Here is a 19,544-nt window from a genome sequence, read left to right on the forward strand (position 1 = left end):
TGTGAGTATATGAGTGGATGGGACATTCTTTGTCTACTACCTTGCTGACATGGAAAACAGCGATTATGTATGATAAATAATAATAATGATAATAATAATAATTTTTTTTTTTCATACTATTCGCCATTTCCCGCGATAGCGAGGTAGCGTTAAGAACAGAGGACTGGGCCTTTGAGGGAATACCCTCACCTGGCCCCCTTCTCTGTTCCTTCTATTGGAAAATTAAAATAAAAAAATGAGAGGGGAGGATTTCCAGCCCCCCGCTCCCTTCCCTTTTAGTCGCCTTCTACGACACGCAGGGAATACAATAATAATAATAATATTAATAATAATAACTCAGTCACCAACTTCTGCAGTTTCTTACCCAAATCAGCTACCAACGCTGTATCATCAGCAAACAACTGACTCTCTTCCCAAGCCCTCATCCACAACAGACTGCATACTTGCCCCTCTCTTCAAAACTCTTACATTCATCTCCCTAACAACCCCATCCATTAACAAATGAAACAACCATAGAGACATCATGCACCCCTGCAACATTCACTGGGAACCAGTCACTTTCCTCTCTTCCAACTCATACACATGCTTTACATCCCTAGTAAAAACTTTTCACTGCTTCTAGCAACTTACCTCCCACACCATATATATCCCTTTTATCAATCTTTCCTCACTCATTCTCTCCATATGTCCAAACCATTTCAACACGCCCTCTTCTGCTATCTCAATCACTCTTTTCTCTTACTCTGATTACTTTCTCGATCCAGCCACCTCAAACCACGTGTTGTCCTCACACATTTCATTTCGAACACATCCACCCTCCTCCCTAAAACCCTATATATAGCCCATGCCTAACAACCATATAACATTGTTGAATCTACCATACCCATTTTTGCTCTCCAAGATAACATTTTCTCCTTCCATGCATTCTTCATCACTCCCAGAACCTTTGCCCCCTTTCCCCACCTTGTGACTCACTTCCACTTCCATGGTTCCATCTGTTGCTAAGTCCACTCCCAGATATCTAAAACACTTCACTTCCTCCAGTTTTTCTCCATTCAAACTTACATCCCAATAAACTTGTCCCTCAACCCTACTGAACCTAATAACCTTACTCTTATTCACATTTACTCTCAACTTTCTCCCGTCACACACTTTTCCAACCTCACTCGCCAACTTCTGCAGTTTCTCACATGAATCAGCTACTAGAGCTGTATCATCAGCGAACTTTTACTATTTACTACCAAAGGTAGCCATATTCAAACTCCTTCATTACAGATTTCTCAGAACCTTCCATAGCAATGTCCATACTCAGACTTTGGAATTCCATTTTGCCATTCATGTTCCTTTCCTAAAGAATCTGTTCAGCCCTCAGTAGTTTTAACAACTGCATCTCCACTTTGAATTTGGTTTCCTTCCTTTCCTCATTTATGTTTCCAAGGAATCTGTTTAACTCTCAGTAGTTTTGACACCTGCATCTCCTCTTTGAATCTGGTTTCCTCTCTGATTTTTTATGTCTTAATTGCCCACAGTTATATTTTAGCAGTACGTGATCACTTTTTCCACTTGGTTTACTGAATCTCATAATTAATGCAAAGAAAAGTAAAGATAATATCCAGTACTGACTGTATTTCAGCCATAATGACTTTAAAGTAAGCTCATTAATGGTAACAGAGGAAATTTTCTTGTACACAAGCAAATGTACTGAATCAACATGTCAATATAATTCTCCACTGGTTCAAACACCAGTCTATATTGATCCACAAGATGAGGCCCACTAACTATCAACTTTTTGCTTAGCTAAGAAGAGAAGCTTAACCATCACATGATGATTCTTGAATCCTCCCCACTGTGTTAACTTACACATTCTCCAGCATTATGTCAAAGTTGCATCAGTATCTAAATTTTTGAGTACATATTCTCCAGCATTCCATCAAAGCTGTATTAGTAACTAAATTTTCAGTCACTTTAAATGTTTTAAGACAAATTCTGCTGGGTCTATGAGAATGCAGTTTCACACATTTGGCATGCTCTATTTTTTCTGTTATGTTGAAGGCTTCAGTCATGGACAAAAGTCAACATCAAGGCTGGGCCGTAATTGAAATAAAGAGAGAATGATGAAGCAGAAAAAAAGAAAAGACAAGGGAAAATATTTATTAATTTTTGGGATGTGAAAGACCTGTCTTTTGAAATGTACCAGGTCATAGTTATTGGGAAAGACATGAGAAAGCAGAAAGTTCCAAAGCTTCGATGTGTGGGGAAAGAATCAGCTATCAAAACAGCCCACCTTTGAGTTGCCGATGGCTAAACAATAATCATGTGATGCAGCAGTTTGCCGAGTATTGCTCGGTCTAGCTAATGGTGGGAGCATACATGCAGCCAGCTCTCAGGAGCAAAAACCAAGGTAACACCTATAGAAGAGGGAAAGTGAACCAACATTGCAGCATGGGGCAAAGGGGTCACGTTTGGAAGTTAGCCTGGGACAGTTTTTAAGTTGGACCACTTTTGCCTCGACTCTGTCAAGTAAGGATAGAGAGCTAGAATCACCCCAAGTGTGAGAGCAGTTCTCCATACAAGGGCAAATCAATCCCTTGTATAAACAAAGCAACTGCTCACAAGAGAAGACGTCTTGACATCTTAACAGGACACCCAGTTCCTCAGAGGCAGACTTAGCTATTCCTGTAATGTGGGGTTTCCAAGAAATAGTGGATGTTACCGTAACATGAAGTATAATGTTCAATGATTCAGAGGTGGAATTACAGAACTCAAAGGAGAGGTGAGAACTGTGAGGAGTTTTCGATAGAGAGATGGGTAAAAATTGGGTCTTGGAGACATTAAATTCAACAAGATATTGTCTACCCCACTGAGATATTCTGTCCAAGTATGAGTCTACTGAGGAAATTGTGTTACAAAGTAATGCAGATCGAGAGAGAGAAGAGGGAGCAGAAGTGAAGGATGTGGATGAATGCAGTGTTGAGTTGTCAGCATATGAGTGTATTGGATTATTTGTGGAGGGGAAATTGTTGAAAAAAGAAGGAAAAGTGTTGGGGACAGGAGAGAACCTTGAGGGACACTGCTGTTGATGGAGAAAAGAGGAGAGGCTGATCCATCAATAATCATAGAGATAGATTGGCCAAAGAGGAAGCTACACACAGAGGAGGAGAGTGGGGGAGAGAAGCCAAAAGAGGGGAGCTTATACATGAGACCCTGATGCCAAACCCTGTCTGAAGCCTTTGATATGTCAACGGCAACTAACATGACTCACCTTATGGAAGCCTTACTGGTGATCAGAGAGAAGACAGACTTTCAAGGTGTTTAAGGATCAGGAAGTTAAGGAGTGATTCAAAGACTTTGGAAATGGTAGATGTCAAAGCAATAGAATGATAGTTAGAGTGTCAGAATGGTCACCCTTCTTAGCGATGGGATGTATCAATGTGTGTTTCCAAGGACAAGGAAAAGTTTGGGTTTTTAAGCAGAAACGGAACAGGCAAGCAAGCACAGGTGCAAGAGGCACACTTTCAGTACATAGGGATGGATGCCATCAGGACCATAAGCTTGCTTGTGTTCAGAGATATTATCATTTTCATGATATAGTTACAATTTTTATACTATTCATAAAGGAACTTTCTGTAACCTGCTGATATATGGAGGGAAGCTTGTGGCAGTAACATGTATGTGTTATGCAGCATCATTACATAATGAATGAGGCGTTCAGAAAAAAAAGAAAATCTACTAGGAAAGTCACCTCAATAATAGTAACAAACATTATGCTGGGTCTGACAACATACTGAGGAAATTTTACAGGCTGGAGAGTGTTGCTACTTGAATGGCAAATTCACAGTACATATGGATACCCAAATCTTTTCTCAATAATGTGTCTTGCTGAGGTATGTGAGATCATCATAATTCTATGTGCACAGAGGAAGTGCCTAATCCGTAACACAATAGTGTACAACATTATTATCAATAATAATAATAAATAAATAATAATAAATAAAGAAAAACAATTACTGAAATATTTAAATATTCCAGTGGATCCAAATAATATTCAATAAATGTGGGAAATGGATGGGAACAATCTTGCATTCACGACAAAGCAAACATCTGGCTACTTGCTCCATTTGAAGTAGGAAATAGGAAAATCATATGATGGAAATGTCTGTTAAGAGGGCTTGATATGCACTTAACACGTCTTTGATTTATAATGCTGCTACTATAACTCAATAGTTTCCTCTGACACTTGAACTAAATCAACTTTTTTTAATGCTCTTCTTCACAACCATAAATATGTTTTATGACTAAGAATTACCATCAGTTACCACCTGAAAAAAAAATAATCAGAAGAGGCCACCCCTTCGTGGGAGTTCCTGGAGATAGATAGATTGGGACTAGTGTGGGCATGAAAGAACAAAGTAAGTCTGATTGCAAGATGGAATCACCACTATTTTATATATTTGCTGCCTTCTAACTGGCTGCAGCTCTTCCTTAAACAGAATTTAACTTCTTAATCTAATGTACAAATTTAAGTAGGGAAGATGTAGGCATGTGCTCAAAAGATTTTAAAAATGAAGTGGATCCACACATCAATTTACTAGTGCTGCTACATGCCAACTAGCCAGTACTATTTACTAATGATATTTTTATCAAAACAGGTAACTGATGTTGGTTTGAATGCATGGGGAAATTACATGATGGAAAGGTTCTAGAAATCATCAATGAAGTTGCAGCACTATCTGACATTAAACTATAATCTACTACCTAAAAGATGTGCAAGAATTACAATTGGCATCACTGTGAATATCAAATCTGAAGACAAACGTCTATGCAAACTGCATGGATAAGACTGTTTATGAAACAGAATTATCATTTCTCATCAGGTTTCAATAAAGTTTTGTAGGACTGATGCATATACAGAAATGTAGACTGAGTATAAAGATGGAATGGTTCTGCACATATTTAATGAAGTTCTTGCAATCTGAGTAACTTAAGATAATCTATAAAAGTTTCTGTTCTTTATCTCATTTACATGAAACTTGACAAAACACATACCAATGGAAATGCAAATACCAAGTTCAAAGATATAGATTCTTATCAGGAAAAGCTACTACTTTTGTTTCTGGCATATTATGCTGTGCTCAGCAATTTTTTTTTTCAATGTCACTGGCAAATGTGTATGAATCTATGAACATAACTTTTATTCATTAATCTTATGAATCTGGTACAAGTTTATTCATATATTCAAATCAAATGAGACATCTTTTAAGTGCTGATTATGAGGATCAATTACAACCCACGAGACCATTTTCCTTCCTGAGGCCAAGCAAGTTTGGATTCTCAGTGGAACCTGCATACACAATGATCTTGACTTGAATTATCCCTTTCACCTACTGGGCTCATACTATAGTTAGCAATGAGAAAAAATGTAAACAATTTTCATTCAGCTTGAAGAAATTCAGCATCCTAAGATGAGAAAAACACAGAAAAAAAGTTAGACCAGTTTTACTGTATAAATGATTATCCTTAGTATAACAGTGTATGCATGCAATAGTATGTAATAAGTAGACAATAGCGCCTCCTTACATTACTATAAGTTTATGGCAGTTAGCAGTTCACTTGAACACACTGGGTTTTTAACATCAAAAATAAAACAAAATATTAAAACACAGCCACAAATATGTAAAAAGAGATACTGGGATCATATTCAATGCAAGCCCTGTAGAAAACAACAGTGGATAATGGGCCTTCACTAAAAGGCACTTTAAAGATGTGAAATTCTGCATATAAGCACTGAACTAGGCAAAGAAAAAAAAAAAGGGAATTGAATTAAGAAGACATAATCTCTTACTCTCACTGCACTGTGGACAAATAAAGCTTTCTACAAGACTACGCTCAGTCATGCACTTTTCTAGAATCCACAGAGATATAACAATGTAAAAAGCTTTGGTCAGATTAGCACGTCTGCCCATAATTTTCTAAAATTTGAGTCTATTACAATGCACATTACAGCCAATTCTTATCAGTACCAAAGGAGTGTTTTCTTTTTCAATACCTTGTTGGGTAATGATGATGACCACAGTCTAATGTTGTTTTTCTACACCTTGCTGAATGCTGCTGAGGTGTTTGCCCTACAGCTGCCTGCTGGACTGAAGATAAGGGCTTTCAATTTGTACCTTAACTCTGCCTGTTTGGCAAGCGATGGTAAGGTACACTTTTAAGTGCGTTCAAATACTATCAGTAATATCAAAATGATAACACTGATTTCATTCTTCTGCATTATTACTGCATTAGAGTAACTTTTTTTTTTTTCATTATTGCTGTTTATCTGCTAAGAGCTAAGTAACAAAAATCAGACTTTACAAGTGAAGGATGAAAAACTCTAGCCTAATTAGAATGTAAAAAAGAACAACTGAGAGATAATGGGAAAATAAATCAACTATGAAAACTACAAATGAATCGGAAAAATGTGCTGTACTGTACTCTGTTCCTGAAGTAATGTTGATGAGATAATAATCATAACTAGACAGTTAGTGATGTGCAATCTATGTATATAGGATATTAATAATCACTAATTTAATCTATTCTCAAAAAATACTTGAACCATTCATAGTTTACATCACTGTTAGTTCTACATTTCCCAATAATTATGTGTGTATAATTACCAATTTGTACAGTATGGAAAGGGAGTTCTACACTCATTGGCACCCCTCTCTTAACCTTTCTTTATAATCGTACTTCTTTTCAACATTTGTATGCTGTCGGAATTTACAATTTCTTCACCCAGTTTCTCATATACATTCACTATTATTATACTATGAAAATACTTCTAATTTTTTTTCTTTTTTTAATAAGTTCTTGCTTAATTTCATTTTCATTTTATTGGTGCTCCATCTTTGCATCTTCAGAGAAATGGTTCATTGCCATTTTCATAAAATGGGTATAAAAATTTGGGTACTGTGATCAAATCACCCTTTAGTCGTTTCTTTTATAGAGGGCAAATTTGTGACCTCCAACTTCTCATTATAACTCAACTCCCTTAATTTTGTTCACATTATTGTTGCCTCTCACTGGACTTTCCGATCAAGCTCTTTGAGCTTTAAGTGTCCTGACCAAAACATAAAAGTATATTCTACACCTGGCTTGATATATGCTTGATTCGCTCACACCCATTCTCTAGCTGTTGTGTATTGAATAAAGATGACATATATTAATGGTGTACCAGCCCCTCAACCTCTACTGTGCTCATTGATATGCAAATTAAGGAATTCTTCTTGAACACTAAGAATTTGTCTCCATTATCATGTCTGTGAACATCTTAGTATTCCAGTGTACTACTTTATGGTTAAAATCCCCATTACTATAACTTTACCATCTCTAAAATATGCATGTCTTGCTGCTTCCCACAACGTCATTATGCGTTCATTGTTTTATTAAAATTTTGATCTGGTTATTAAATTCTAGAGCATTGTAAATTTCCTTCACAACTAAGCAAAGTTTTCCTATAGTTACTTCTCCTGTTATATACCGCTGAAAATGGATCAACTTATATTAGCTACAACTTCATGTTACTCCTCACTAAAGTCAATTTTCCTTCCTCCATAGCCTTCTCTTTCCTTCTTCGCTATCATGTATCCTTCTATACACTATGAGCTGTTTAGACTTTTTTCTTTAGCAGGTTTATTTCTACTACTTCAACAATACCCCAGTACAGTTCCCCATTGCTGTCTTTAAACTTTTCCATCTACTAATTTATCAGTATTTGTGTGCATTACTTCCATTCTTATTCAAGTACTACTTAACTATTTTGGTGCTGTGGATGTCGATCTACAATTAAGTAACCAGGTGCTATAAATGTCAAACTACAGACTTAATTTCCTGACACATTGAATTCCAAGAACTTTGTTTGTCCTGTTAGTAGGCCATAGATGGCCTAAAAAAAAGGATGAATACCTCTGTAACCAGCTAGTAACCATGGTGGGCAACTGCATGCCTTTTCGAGGCATCTGCTGCAACCACGCTGCCTGTACTTTGGACCAGCCAATCCAGCAATAAATAATGTGCTTAACTTACAGCAGAATTATCAACTCTCAATTCAAAAGAAATTATTTAGTACTTTCTGTGCACCTAATCTTATAAATAAAGATGTGACCTTTTTTGTTTATTAATGATCTGCCAATCCAGTGAACAAATGTGTTTTTCCTAAACAAGGATCAGTTGTCTTAAGAAAAAAAATAATAGTGGTTTACATAATAAGGGGCTTCAAAGTTACAAGGATCTGGACATGCTGGAGGTCAAGGCATAAATGGGATATAGCAAACTGGAGCAATGTGGTAAACAGGTGCCTTAGGTTGACCCAAGGAGTATAAAGTCCCTAGGTTGACCCAGGGAATATGAAGTAGCTTGGGGAAACCAGAAAGGTCTGTGGGGCTCTCATTTCAGTGAATTATACATGACAGTAGAGAGTGGTTGTGAGCTAATGAGGCCATTCTTCATCTGTTCCTGGTTTTATCTTGCTACAATGGAAACAGCAAATATGTATGGAAAAAACTGAGACCACAGTTTTTGCACTATGATAGAAAAATATAATCAACTGCACATCTCAAAGATTATTATACCTGACCCCCATGTGTTTGTCATGATCTCTTGTTTCTTTTGATGCCCTGTTTCTTGCCTTCTAACTGTATCATTTCCCTTCAATTCTTCCTTTGATCTGTTCCTTCTAATGAATATCCCAATGAATTTTTCATTTTTGGCAAGTTTCTTAGCCTGCTTGACTACCCTCTGGATACACATCATGCTGAAAGTAATCTTTATGGTCATTCCCTTACATCCTGATGACATCAATCAATTTTCTTAGTTTCTTTACAATCAAGTGGGGCTACTTTTAAACAACAGAATAACAATATCTAAAGAAAAAATTATTACCTGGTTTCCAAAATAAAAATAATTTTGTCTTCTAGTGCTTTCTATCAAAGCAACCAATTTTGGTAACTCTGCTGTAAATTTCCAAATGGAAGAGAGCACATGCAGCATTTAAACTTGGTGTTAAACTTCCAATCACACTCAGCTTATGTAGCTCATTTTAGATTCAAAATATTTTGATAGTGCAGGTCAGTATTTGTCTGATTTTAACAACCCTTCAATCATGTAGTTATATTTATTTTTTTCACACAATGTTGGGGTAAATTTGAACACTATGGCATTGAGTTCTAACCATATTCAAAGCCTGCCATAAAACTTGATGAGTAACAACTACCAAATGCCTGGGCCAAACACACAGGATATGCTGTTGTACATTTATCTACATATATGACCACTTATATTTCATTTTGCTATCAAATCCCCTTGTTTATTGAATTACTTATTAACAGTCACTCCAGGACAATTTCTATGAAAGTCCGGGTGTTTCACAAGACATTTCTGTAAGCTCCTGCTACCTAGGATTGCACTACTTCTAGTAGCAGGAGACTGTAGAGTCCTTTGGAGTGAAAAGTTCTTTGATGAGACTATACTCAAAGACAGCCTTGCCAAAGATGACTTTTCACTCATGGTGTCAACTTAAGCGGTGGTCTGGTAACACCTACCAGATCCATTATTAATACATCTTATGCTTAATTGATTCCACTGAATTTAATGATAATAATTTAATAATGATAATAATACTAATAATAAACAATAATAATAATAATTATCCCTTGGGATAGGGGAGAAAGAATACTTCCCATGTATTCCCCACATGTTGTAGAAGACAACTAAAATGGGTGGCAGTGGGGGGCTGGAAATCTTCGCCTCCAGTTCTACTTTTCCAATAGAGAGAACAGAGAAAGTGGCCAAGTGAGAAGTCTTCCCTCTAAAGCTCTGTCATCTGTTCTTGAAGGCTACCTCGCTAATGCAGGAAATGGTGAATATGTATGAAAAAATAAAAATGGGAATAATTGATATATCTTAAGTTCAATTCATTCCACTGAATTCAATAATAATAATGAAACACGTGTCAAAAGCATGAAAATGTTTCAAAAATGGTATGCATTTTATTTGTTCTGGGGTGAATAATTTTCGAAAACACACTATGGTGTTAGCATTAGTTCTTTAAATGGTTTTTCACTGAGCTGGAGAAAAAAAAATCTATTCAAGGGATCCCCACTGTGAGGTTAACTGAGCAGTGGGAATAATTTTTTTCTTTTTTCAGTTACATGTCATCATAAAGGGTCACACTAGGTCCCTGTGAGAAATGTTTAAAGCCTGGCATAACTACCATCAGCTTGTTTTGGAATTAAAATAAATTGTGAAAAATATTCAGAGTAGCTACATTTGCATATTCATAAACCAGATACTGCATATGTCATACTCAGAGCCTCTAATAGTCTTTTAATCCATGTACCTTCAATTTTTGCCTTTTTCTTCCTTTGTTGAAATATGGTCTTCTTCCACTCCAAAAATCAGACTTAAGTCTCCTGCTTTGCCAGTGCTCAGTTCGTCACTTTCGTCAGCTATGCCTTGTTGTGGTAAATCACTCATTTCCATATCTGGTTTCTTAGCTTTTCAATTTCATCTTTCTGCAATGTTCTTGAAAACTCTGCACCTTACTAAACCTACCATCACACAATCTATATATTTCCCTGACGATTTACTCTGAGAATATTGCCCTCTCCAGTGGTTCACTGATACATCCCTCTGTTCCAATGTCCCCAGATCTCTATACCTATCAATAACCTCTCTCTCTCCCTTCCTCAGGCATAGAATTACCACCTACTTTCAGTCTCTATTTCCTTGAGCACTCTGCTTGTTGTGTATTAGGATATTCTCATGACTGATTCACCTTAGGGATACCCAGAGAAGAGCCCCTTAACTTTTTCTCTCATCCTTTCCATGACCAGTTCACCATCTCATTTTTTTCTGTTCCTCTGATAATACTCCTCAGTTTTTCATTGTTTATCAATATGCTTAAATTCCTTGTATTCTTTGATTTTACTGTTTCCTAGTCTCTTCATCCATTTATTATAGCTTTTGAGCCTGTTACTTAATTACACACAAATTTCCTTACTCTTATGGTCACAGTTTTTCTTGTTCTCCAATTCTTCTCTTTCTCTTTCACTTGCTATACCTTCAAAAGCCCCTTCATTCAGCTTCCTTCCAATCGATCTGGAGATAATGCTGCAGTCAGGGGCATTATCTATGCCTGAATCCTTGTTCATAATATTTTTTCAAAGTTTCTTTGCTCCTCCTCCTTCTTGCTAATCTTATTACAACTCTCTTATATCTTAAAAATACTGACTGGATGTTGTAGATTTCTGCATTTTTTAGCCTTCTGACGCCTGATTAAATAATGCCTCTCTTTACTCACTCCCAATAGTACTCATGTGCTAACCTCCTCATTATAAATTTCCCAAGTTTCCATAACAATATTCTGAGAGTGTAATTACATTCATCTCTACAACATTACAACTGTATTTCCTCAATGAATCTGATTTTATCTATAATGTTTTTGTGACTATTCTTAAAGAGTCAAAGTTAAGCACATGATCACCCTTCTAAAGTGATATGTCACATCTGACATTCTTTACTTCCATACTATTATACATTAAGATAACATCTGCCTTTCCAACTCTAGAACTAGAATGTACTTTTTACATATGTTGATAAAGGGAATATTCCTGTAAACATTCTAAAAATCTTTGGCTCCAAATGAATCCAACGGCAACCAAAGTAATTCTTTAAAGTTGCAATCCTTTGCTATTGATCTCCCATTTCTGAAAAGTGCACATCTTGCTGTCTCTTGCACCATTTCTGCTTGCCTCTTTAAATGATATTTCTGGTTCATTAAAACTCAAGAGGATTGTACATCACAATATCTAATCTTACTTTTACTGTTTTACTTTTTTCTAATTGTTTGTTGTTCTTTATGTTTGCACTTACGAGGTAGAGCCAGGAACAGATGAAGAAAACACCTCATTTGCCCACAACCATTCTCCAGTTGTTATGCTTAATGTGCTGTTTTTCCTGTCATGCACTACTCTGATCTTCCTTTGTCTTTTTCTACCATCATCTATCCCTTAGAAAACATCTGGATTAATTCTAACTCAAATAAGTCTCCTCTTAATAACTCCATCAATATCAGATTTAGTTTTCTCAATTTACTACTATTCCATCAGCAACCATATACATTACTTTCAGTACAACTTAAGCATTACTTGCCATATATTACCTCGGTGTGCTTTTAGTGGGGTTGATCTTTTTCCTTTCTCCTTCCATATCCCATAATAACTGCTTATTTTTTTTCATTTTTCTTTCACATTCTTACTTTCATGTGTCCCCTGATTTTGAGTTTTCAGTTCTTCACTGCCAACAAATTTCTTAGCCTGTTTCAGCACCATGTGGCTACTTGTCTCCATTTTTAATGTAAGCTTTAATGGTTGTTCCCTTTAATCTTAGTAACATTTTTCCAACTTTTCCTAGAATTTCTGAAACAGCATTTTCTATGTCTACAGCCTCGTTATGAATTTCTACCCTTCTACGTTTATTGGATATATTCTTCCATTAAAGAAAAAAAAAATCAACAATTAGTGTACTCCTTCTATATCAGTATCTCATAATTTCGATCAAGTCTAACAGTCAGCTATGTTCCACAACAGCTATTTGACCAGTGCCACATCTGAGGTTCTTTAAGAAACCTGCATTTCAATCTTATGCATCATCTAACACTCTCAACTTCACTGGCCCTGTCACTATACACTGCAAATATTCCCTGATAATTCTGTCTAACATTATACATAATGTTCTATATACTTTTCCTTACTAAATTTCTATGTTCTGTGTACGTCCCCAAATCTGTTTCTCTGCATCTTGCAATACCTTTTGTTTATCATATCCCTGAACTTTGTCCTCTATTCCGTTACACAGTCTTTGCTCTGCTTTTTTCATACATGTTCATCATTTCTTGTATCAACAAGGAAATGCCAGTGTCTTACAGAAAGGACACTCTTGAACTTTCTTTCCAACACTACTTGCGAGCTTTTTTCGATCATTTACTCTCTTAATTTCCGAAAGCACTTTAAACCTACCATCATATTCTTTCATTCTTTATTCATACTTGTTCATCGTTTCCCACATTAGCAAAGTAGCACTAAGATGAAGAAATGGCTTCATTCTTTAGTTTCTTAATTCCTTCATCCTTCTGCAGAAAATTTTGATCCTGTTTGTTGCTGCTGGTGGTTTCTCCACCCTATGGTTCCAGCTGCTTCATCCTCCAGTTTTAATTCTATTCTCCTTTAACTGCAAAACCCTTAAATTCCCTCCTTCATCTTCATTTCAACTGATCTGGAGACAATTTCATGGTCAAGGTAACTTTCCTCAAGTAATTCTCCTCCTATCTTCTTAATATGCCCAATTTAGGCCTACTAATAACCCTCTTAATTACACTTTCAGTACAGAAGCAATTTTAAAACATACAAAGATGGATCTAACACCATTCAATCAAAATATTTTCAAACGGTTTGCATGCACTCTATATTTCTTCCTTTTTTTCATACTTGTTCACCGTTTCCCATATAAACAACATAGTGGCAAGAACAAACGAAAAAGCCTCATTCACTCATATCCATTTTCTACGAGTCATCTGAAATGCACCGAAACCACAGCCCCCTATCCACAACCAACTCCACAGATCTTTCCATGGTTTCCCTGACTGCTTCATATGGCCAGGTTCAATTCAGTGACAGCACATCAACCTCAGTACACTACACTGCTCTAATTCACTCTATCCCATATGTCCCTCCATTGTACTTTAAATAAAACAAACAAGTCAGGAAATCTGGTTACAGTCTGGCTAAGCATTTGTTAAAAAGTGGCTTACTTCCCTGCTAGCAATAAGAAATATTTTTTTACCATTATTCTTTTTCATACTTTTTCTCACAAAAACTTATCAACCTTTATCCTAGTTTTGCTCTTTCTTTCTTTGTTCTTCATTGTCAAAGAATGACCATACAAATATCCTAAACAGAAAATATGTCATTTCATACTAGCTTGGCTATTTGTATATCACCCACAGATGACCAACTAAGTTTCCTCACATCCACTGCTCTTGATATGCATTAATCTACTATACTGAATTGTTAACTCCATGAATAAATATTTCAAGGGGCATATGTGACATCATACTCCACTTTGCACTTAGAAATGATAAAGCTGTTGTCTCTTTGTTTCTTCTTCAAAAAATAGAGCTGCTCTTACTTTTGAATTAACTTCTTGATGATTCTTGATGCGTTTATGTTAAGAGATATCTATAATAAATATATTTATATGAGTGTTTACATGCATGACTGTACATGAGCAGAGTCTGCATACTTCAGCAAAATCACAACTCTTAACTGGTAGCATGTATAAACACAGCTATATGATGATCCTAATATAAGTATAATCAAGTGATGAAATCTAACATAAAACAATACAATCAAAATACAGTTCAATATCCCTCCACATCAGTCCTGTAAAAGTGAAGTAAAGGAAAAGGTAGAAATTAGAAATGTGTTGGATCTTTTAAACGGATTAGTCATCTGTGTAGCAGAAAACTTTATGGAAGTCTCCCGTATAATATGCTTTGTGCAAGGCTAATGCTGATTTTCAATCCAAAGGCATCCAATAGTACCTAGATGTTATATATGACAGAATAATAATACTTACAAAAAATATACTGCAATATTAATAAATAATGAGTACAAAATACACATGCTAATGAGTTTGAGCATACACCAGAAGTACAGTAAAAGCTGGTCATCCAGAGCAATGTGGTCATCCAAATGCTATAACTTTATGAAGTTACTTGTGTTTTACAGGGTCCCTTTCCAGTGATGCATCAATTGTATTTTCAAGTTCCATATAAATTACTTTTCTCCAAAAAGTATTAGAGAGGACTGCATAGCTAAAAATGCATTTACATAAGCTTAAAATACATCAGTCATTAACTCAAACACCTCTAAAAATAATAATGGATTGCAAACATACATCCACATTTTGGGATACAAGCCTCATGTATGATATGCAGTTACACTTGTAACATCAGACCTTTCAGAATAAAGTGCACAGCAAACTCTCCCTGATCTTTAAATAAATATGCACATGTAATACCTCTTGACAAACCTCAGAAAAAAGCTGGTTATATGAGTACATCCCTCTGAAACCCTGAGAATGAGATTACGTATTGGAGAAGAGGGGTGTAATGAGTGAGAAGATTTTACTCGCAGTCAAGAAACTATACATTACTAATTGCTATTTTGATATTTTCATATGCTGATTTTAGACCAACCTATCAATCGTCAGCCTAAATGCAGCAGGAGGACTACAAGTCATGATCATAACTCACATCAGTGGCCTTAAAATCACTGTACATCTGCATCATATAAATATTTACATTTCTAATCTTATCAATACAATATACAATATCCTGTTACATACATACAGAACTTTGGATTATGATAACTGTCTTTTCTCACTCATATGAAACAAGAAATACATATATATCTCTAAAACTCAGTCTTGCCTTTCAATGTGCTACTTTCATTTTGTATCAAGAAAGAAAATCTGGTTAAATGATATAATTAATTCAATTTTACTAGATATTCTGATATCCAAAACATTCAGTTATGTATAAAAGATGTCAGTAGATATCTGAACAACAAATGACACTCACTATTTTCTGGAACTTCAGTAAACTGTGGACAATCAAATTGCATATCTTAAAACTTAACACTGCATTGAATTACAAAAGTTATGAAATTAAATTTCCAGTAACTAATGGCTGTAAATCAAAAGGAAGTAATTTTGCACATATGCAAAGATTCCTTGTTAATTTACCATAAAAGGCCCTATTAATCCAACATGTAATCCTCTCAAGTTAAAATAATAAAATAATGATAATAATAATAATGATAATAATAATAATAATTGTATTCATCCTTGCTTGCTGCTTCCTGCACTAGCAAGGTATCATCAGAAACAGATGGCACAGACAGAAACGAAAATTTCACATTTAATTCCTTTTCCTACTCCTTTTGGAAAGTAGTGCTACATCATGGGAGGATTTCAAGGCCCCTCCACCCAAATAATAATACTACTACTAATAAAAATAACAATAATAATAATAGTAATAAAAATAATAATAATAATAATAATAATCATAATAATAGTAATATCAAAAGAACAAAAAACATTACTTTCACTTGGTAACAATAAAAATAAATTATGTAAACAAGTACAAAGAATAAATAAAACAATAAATTTCAATTTTCCTCTTATAATGGCATAGAATAAAAGAGACATTTCATTACACAAGGATTATTATTAAAGACACCATTTGTACCTGGTACTTGTGTTCAACAACAGATGTGGCAAGACTGAAAAATTTAAGCACGAACCCTATGACCTTTCTACCTTAAATCCATCAGCAATCAATAAGACAAGTAGAGGTTCAATAAATGGTCTGAGGAAATCCTTAGATGTGCTTAAATATAACAATCATAAACAGTATTTTATACTGAGTCAAGATTCAGGATGAAAAGACAGTGAGATATACAGCAAGTGAAAAAAAAAAGGAATAATATAATTACTCAAAATTCTTCCTTTTCAATATACCTGTGCTGTTCTCTCATAATAAGGAATACTCCATGCCCAGCAAAATCCTGGGGTGAACTGGCAATTTCACGTGAAGGATAGGCCTCTTTTCATAAGGGTGGCCTGGTAACGTGCCTGCGCTGGATTCACGAGAGCCAGTAATTGTTGGACTAGGTCATGGATCTTCAAGGAGGGTCCTACCTTCATCCCAGTTAATCCCATTACTTCATTCTGGGAGAGTGTTAACAGCTTTGATCCATGGATGTTCTGTAATAAATCATAATGAAAAGTCTATCAGTAAAAGTAATTCAAAGTGTATCAGAAATAGTGAATAACAAACTTGTGAAATTAAATACTTTTCAGGCTGAGAGTATAGTTCGTGGAAGAAAACACTGAGTTGGGCAGGAACCATTTAATGATCTAACTTCGTGACCCACAGGGTCTTCAGAAAACTGACTACAATGGACACAGACTTGACTATATATACACTCATAGGTAAATCATCTATCTGGCTATCATCAGATTCTTCCACCTGGTTTGTTGCTTTCCAATCTTGGTTCTGCCTACTTTGCTACTGTAAACTGTAACCAACAATCTGTTAGCTACCTTTGCCAAACATACAAATCTTCTCTATGGTCAGAGTAGCCTTACTTATATTTATACACAGCCACAATGGTTCTTCTTATCTTCATATCCCATCCTTTATATGCAATACCTCCATGCCTTGCCAATTTAGTAAATGTTCATCTTCATCCACATATAACACCTAAGAGTTTGATGGTTCTGTGAGTTCTCAAATCAATTCTGTTCTCTGTTAAACATTTTTCCACCCCATGACACAACAGCCATTACCATAAACCAAACTGAGCTCATTATTAACTTTCTTACATCTGTTCTTGACCATTTCCCCTGACTTTTTGCTAGACGCCCTTGTTATGCTCATTCCTGCTTTCATGAGGAATCTATCTGTACATTGAGTCTTCTCTAAGATAGGAACTTTGATGTAATCAACTTTTATTCTCTCATAACTGCCATTTCCTGATCTGTATATTTCCCTCGCTTTATCTTTTATTTACATATCAATCCCCCTAGGTACTTTACTTTCTTAAAGACTTCTGTTATATAATCTAATTCATTTTCCAGATTTTCTTCCTAAATATATGAAGACATCTTCAAAAGAAACTTATTAATACTCCTGTCTCAACTCTCTCATGATGAGCAGATAATTAGTACTATGCACAAAGTCATCCCTGTTGATGGGGTTCCTAAATGCTGAAAATTTCACATTTCTGTCTTCTCTATGTATCACTTGTCTGTGAATGGCTATGTACTATCCTTCTCCACCTCCACAGTAAACTGTATATCTTTATCAGTTTCATTTATCCTTCTTAATTTGTTGTCAATTGTTTTTTTTTCTGGTATCACAACTATTAATTCGTCAACATATCTCAGCCATGTAGTTCCTCTCCCTAATATTCTCATATATTTGTCTGTTTATAGTATTTCCATGTAGAGACAGGCCATCCACAGAACTCAAGGGACTACCCATGGCTAACCCCCTTTGTTGCCTATAGTCATGACCATCAAATATAAATGCTCTAAAATTTGCACAAAGAGAAATCAGTTTTACATAATCTGTCTTACATATTGGTAGGTCAACTTCATTAATGTTCTCTACAGCCCACCTAACAGACTCCATTGCACTGTCTACAAAACATTAGTAAATAGTACCTTCATGTAAAAACTGACTAGCTTCTCGCCAATAAAATCTGAGCTTTTCAACCTTTCAATAACATCAGAAGAATTTCATAAATGGGTGCCATCAATGGAACCAAGGGCACTGGACCAGGGTTTGGTTAGACATTTCGCTAGTCTGAGGTGCACTCCCAATTTCTGAAGTGATAGGCTTTACTGTGAAGGCACTTTTCACTAATGTTCATGAAGACAGTGTGATGGAGGCTGTGAGGAGGACCATGGAAAACATTAATGAGGTTTACCTACCAATATGTTAGAGAGAGATTATGTAAAACTGATTTCACTTTGTGTGAATTTTGGAGCTTCATTTCTAATGGTAATGATAAAACAGCCAAATGTATGAGGATAATGGGGGAAGAACTAACTATGTGGCTGAGATATGCTAAAGTAATACTTGTAATATCAGATAAACATGCATTAACAACAAGTTAGGATGGATTAATGAAGTTGATACATATATACAGTCTATAGTAGAGATGAGAAGGATAATAAACTGCCATTCCTTGGACACTCATACTTAAAAAAAAGATGGAGAAGTGAAATTTTCAGTGTACATTATTTCTTAAGAGTATTAGTAGGCTCTTATCTAAGAACTCTTCATATGTGTAGCGAGGAACATCAGAATAATGAAGTGAATTACATAATGAAACTTTTGAACTCTAATGTACTAAGGAGGATTTATGCATAAATTAAAGAATAAAGTGAGGGAAATATACAGATCAGGTAATGGCTTTAATGAGTAATAAAAAGTCGATTACATCACAGTTCTTAACTCAAAGAAAACTGAACATATAGATAGAATCCTCATGAAAGCAGGAATGAGTATAGCAAGGGAATCTAGCACAAAGATAGGGGAACTGATCAAGAAAGATGTTGAATATTAATGAGCTCAGTGTGGTATATCATATACCTTGTAATGGCTGTTCATCTTCATACTTTGAAGAGTTGAGTCGTGGGGTGGAAAAGGATTTAACAAAGCAAAGAAATGGCAAGGCATAGACATATTACATAAACAGGAATGAGATAAGGAGAAACACTGAGAAACACATAGGCATAAGTAATGCTATATTATATATTATTAGTAATGCTACTAACAACAAAAAAAGATTTGTGTTTTAGGTAAAAGTAAGTGGACTGGTGTTTACAGCAGCAAAGGAGGCACAGCCAAGATTGGAAAGCTATCAACCAGG

The 19,544-nt window shown here is 35.5% G+C and overlaps 1 protein-coding gene across 1 annotated transcript in view; it reads right to left on the reverse strand.

The window, feature by feature from the left end:
* Positions 1-5,480: 5,480 nt before the first annotated feature.
* Positions 5,481-19,544, reverse strand: part of LOC139749667 (uncharacterized) — a 99,030-nt gene continuing 84,966 nt past the window's right edge. The window contains exon 16 of the mRNA XM_071663831.1: positions 5,481-16,866. Within this exon, the coding sequence (XP_071519932.1) occupies positions 16,687-16,866 (180 nt within the window). The 3' untranslated portion in view covers positions 5,481-16,686. The remainder of the gene's footprint in view (positions 16,867-19,544) is intronic.

Source organism: Panulirus ornatus, chromosome 8, assembly GCF_036320965.1.
Source record: "Panulirus ornatus isolate Po-2019 chromosome 8, ASM3632096v1, whole genome shotgun sequence".
Lineage (NCBI taxonomy): Eukaryota > Metazoa > Arthropoda > Malacostraca > Decapoda > Palinuridae > Panulirus > Panulirus ornatus.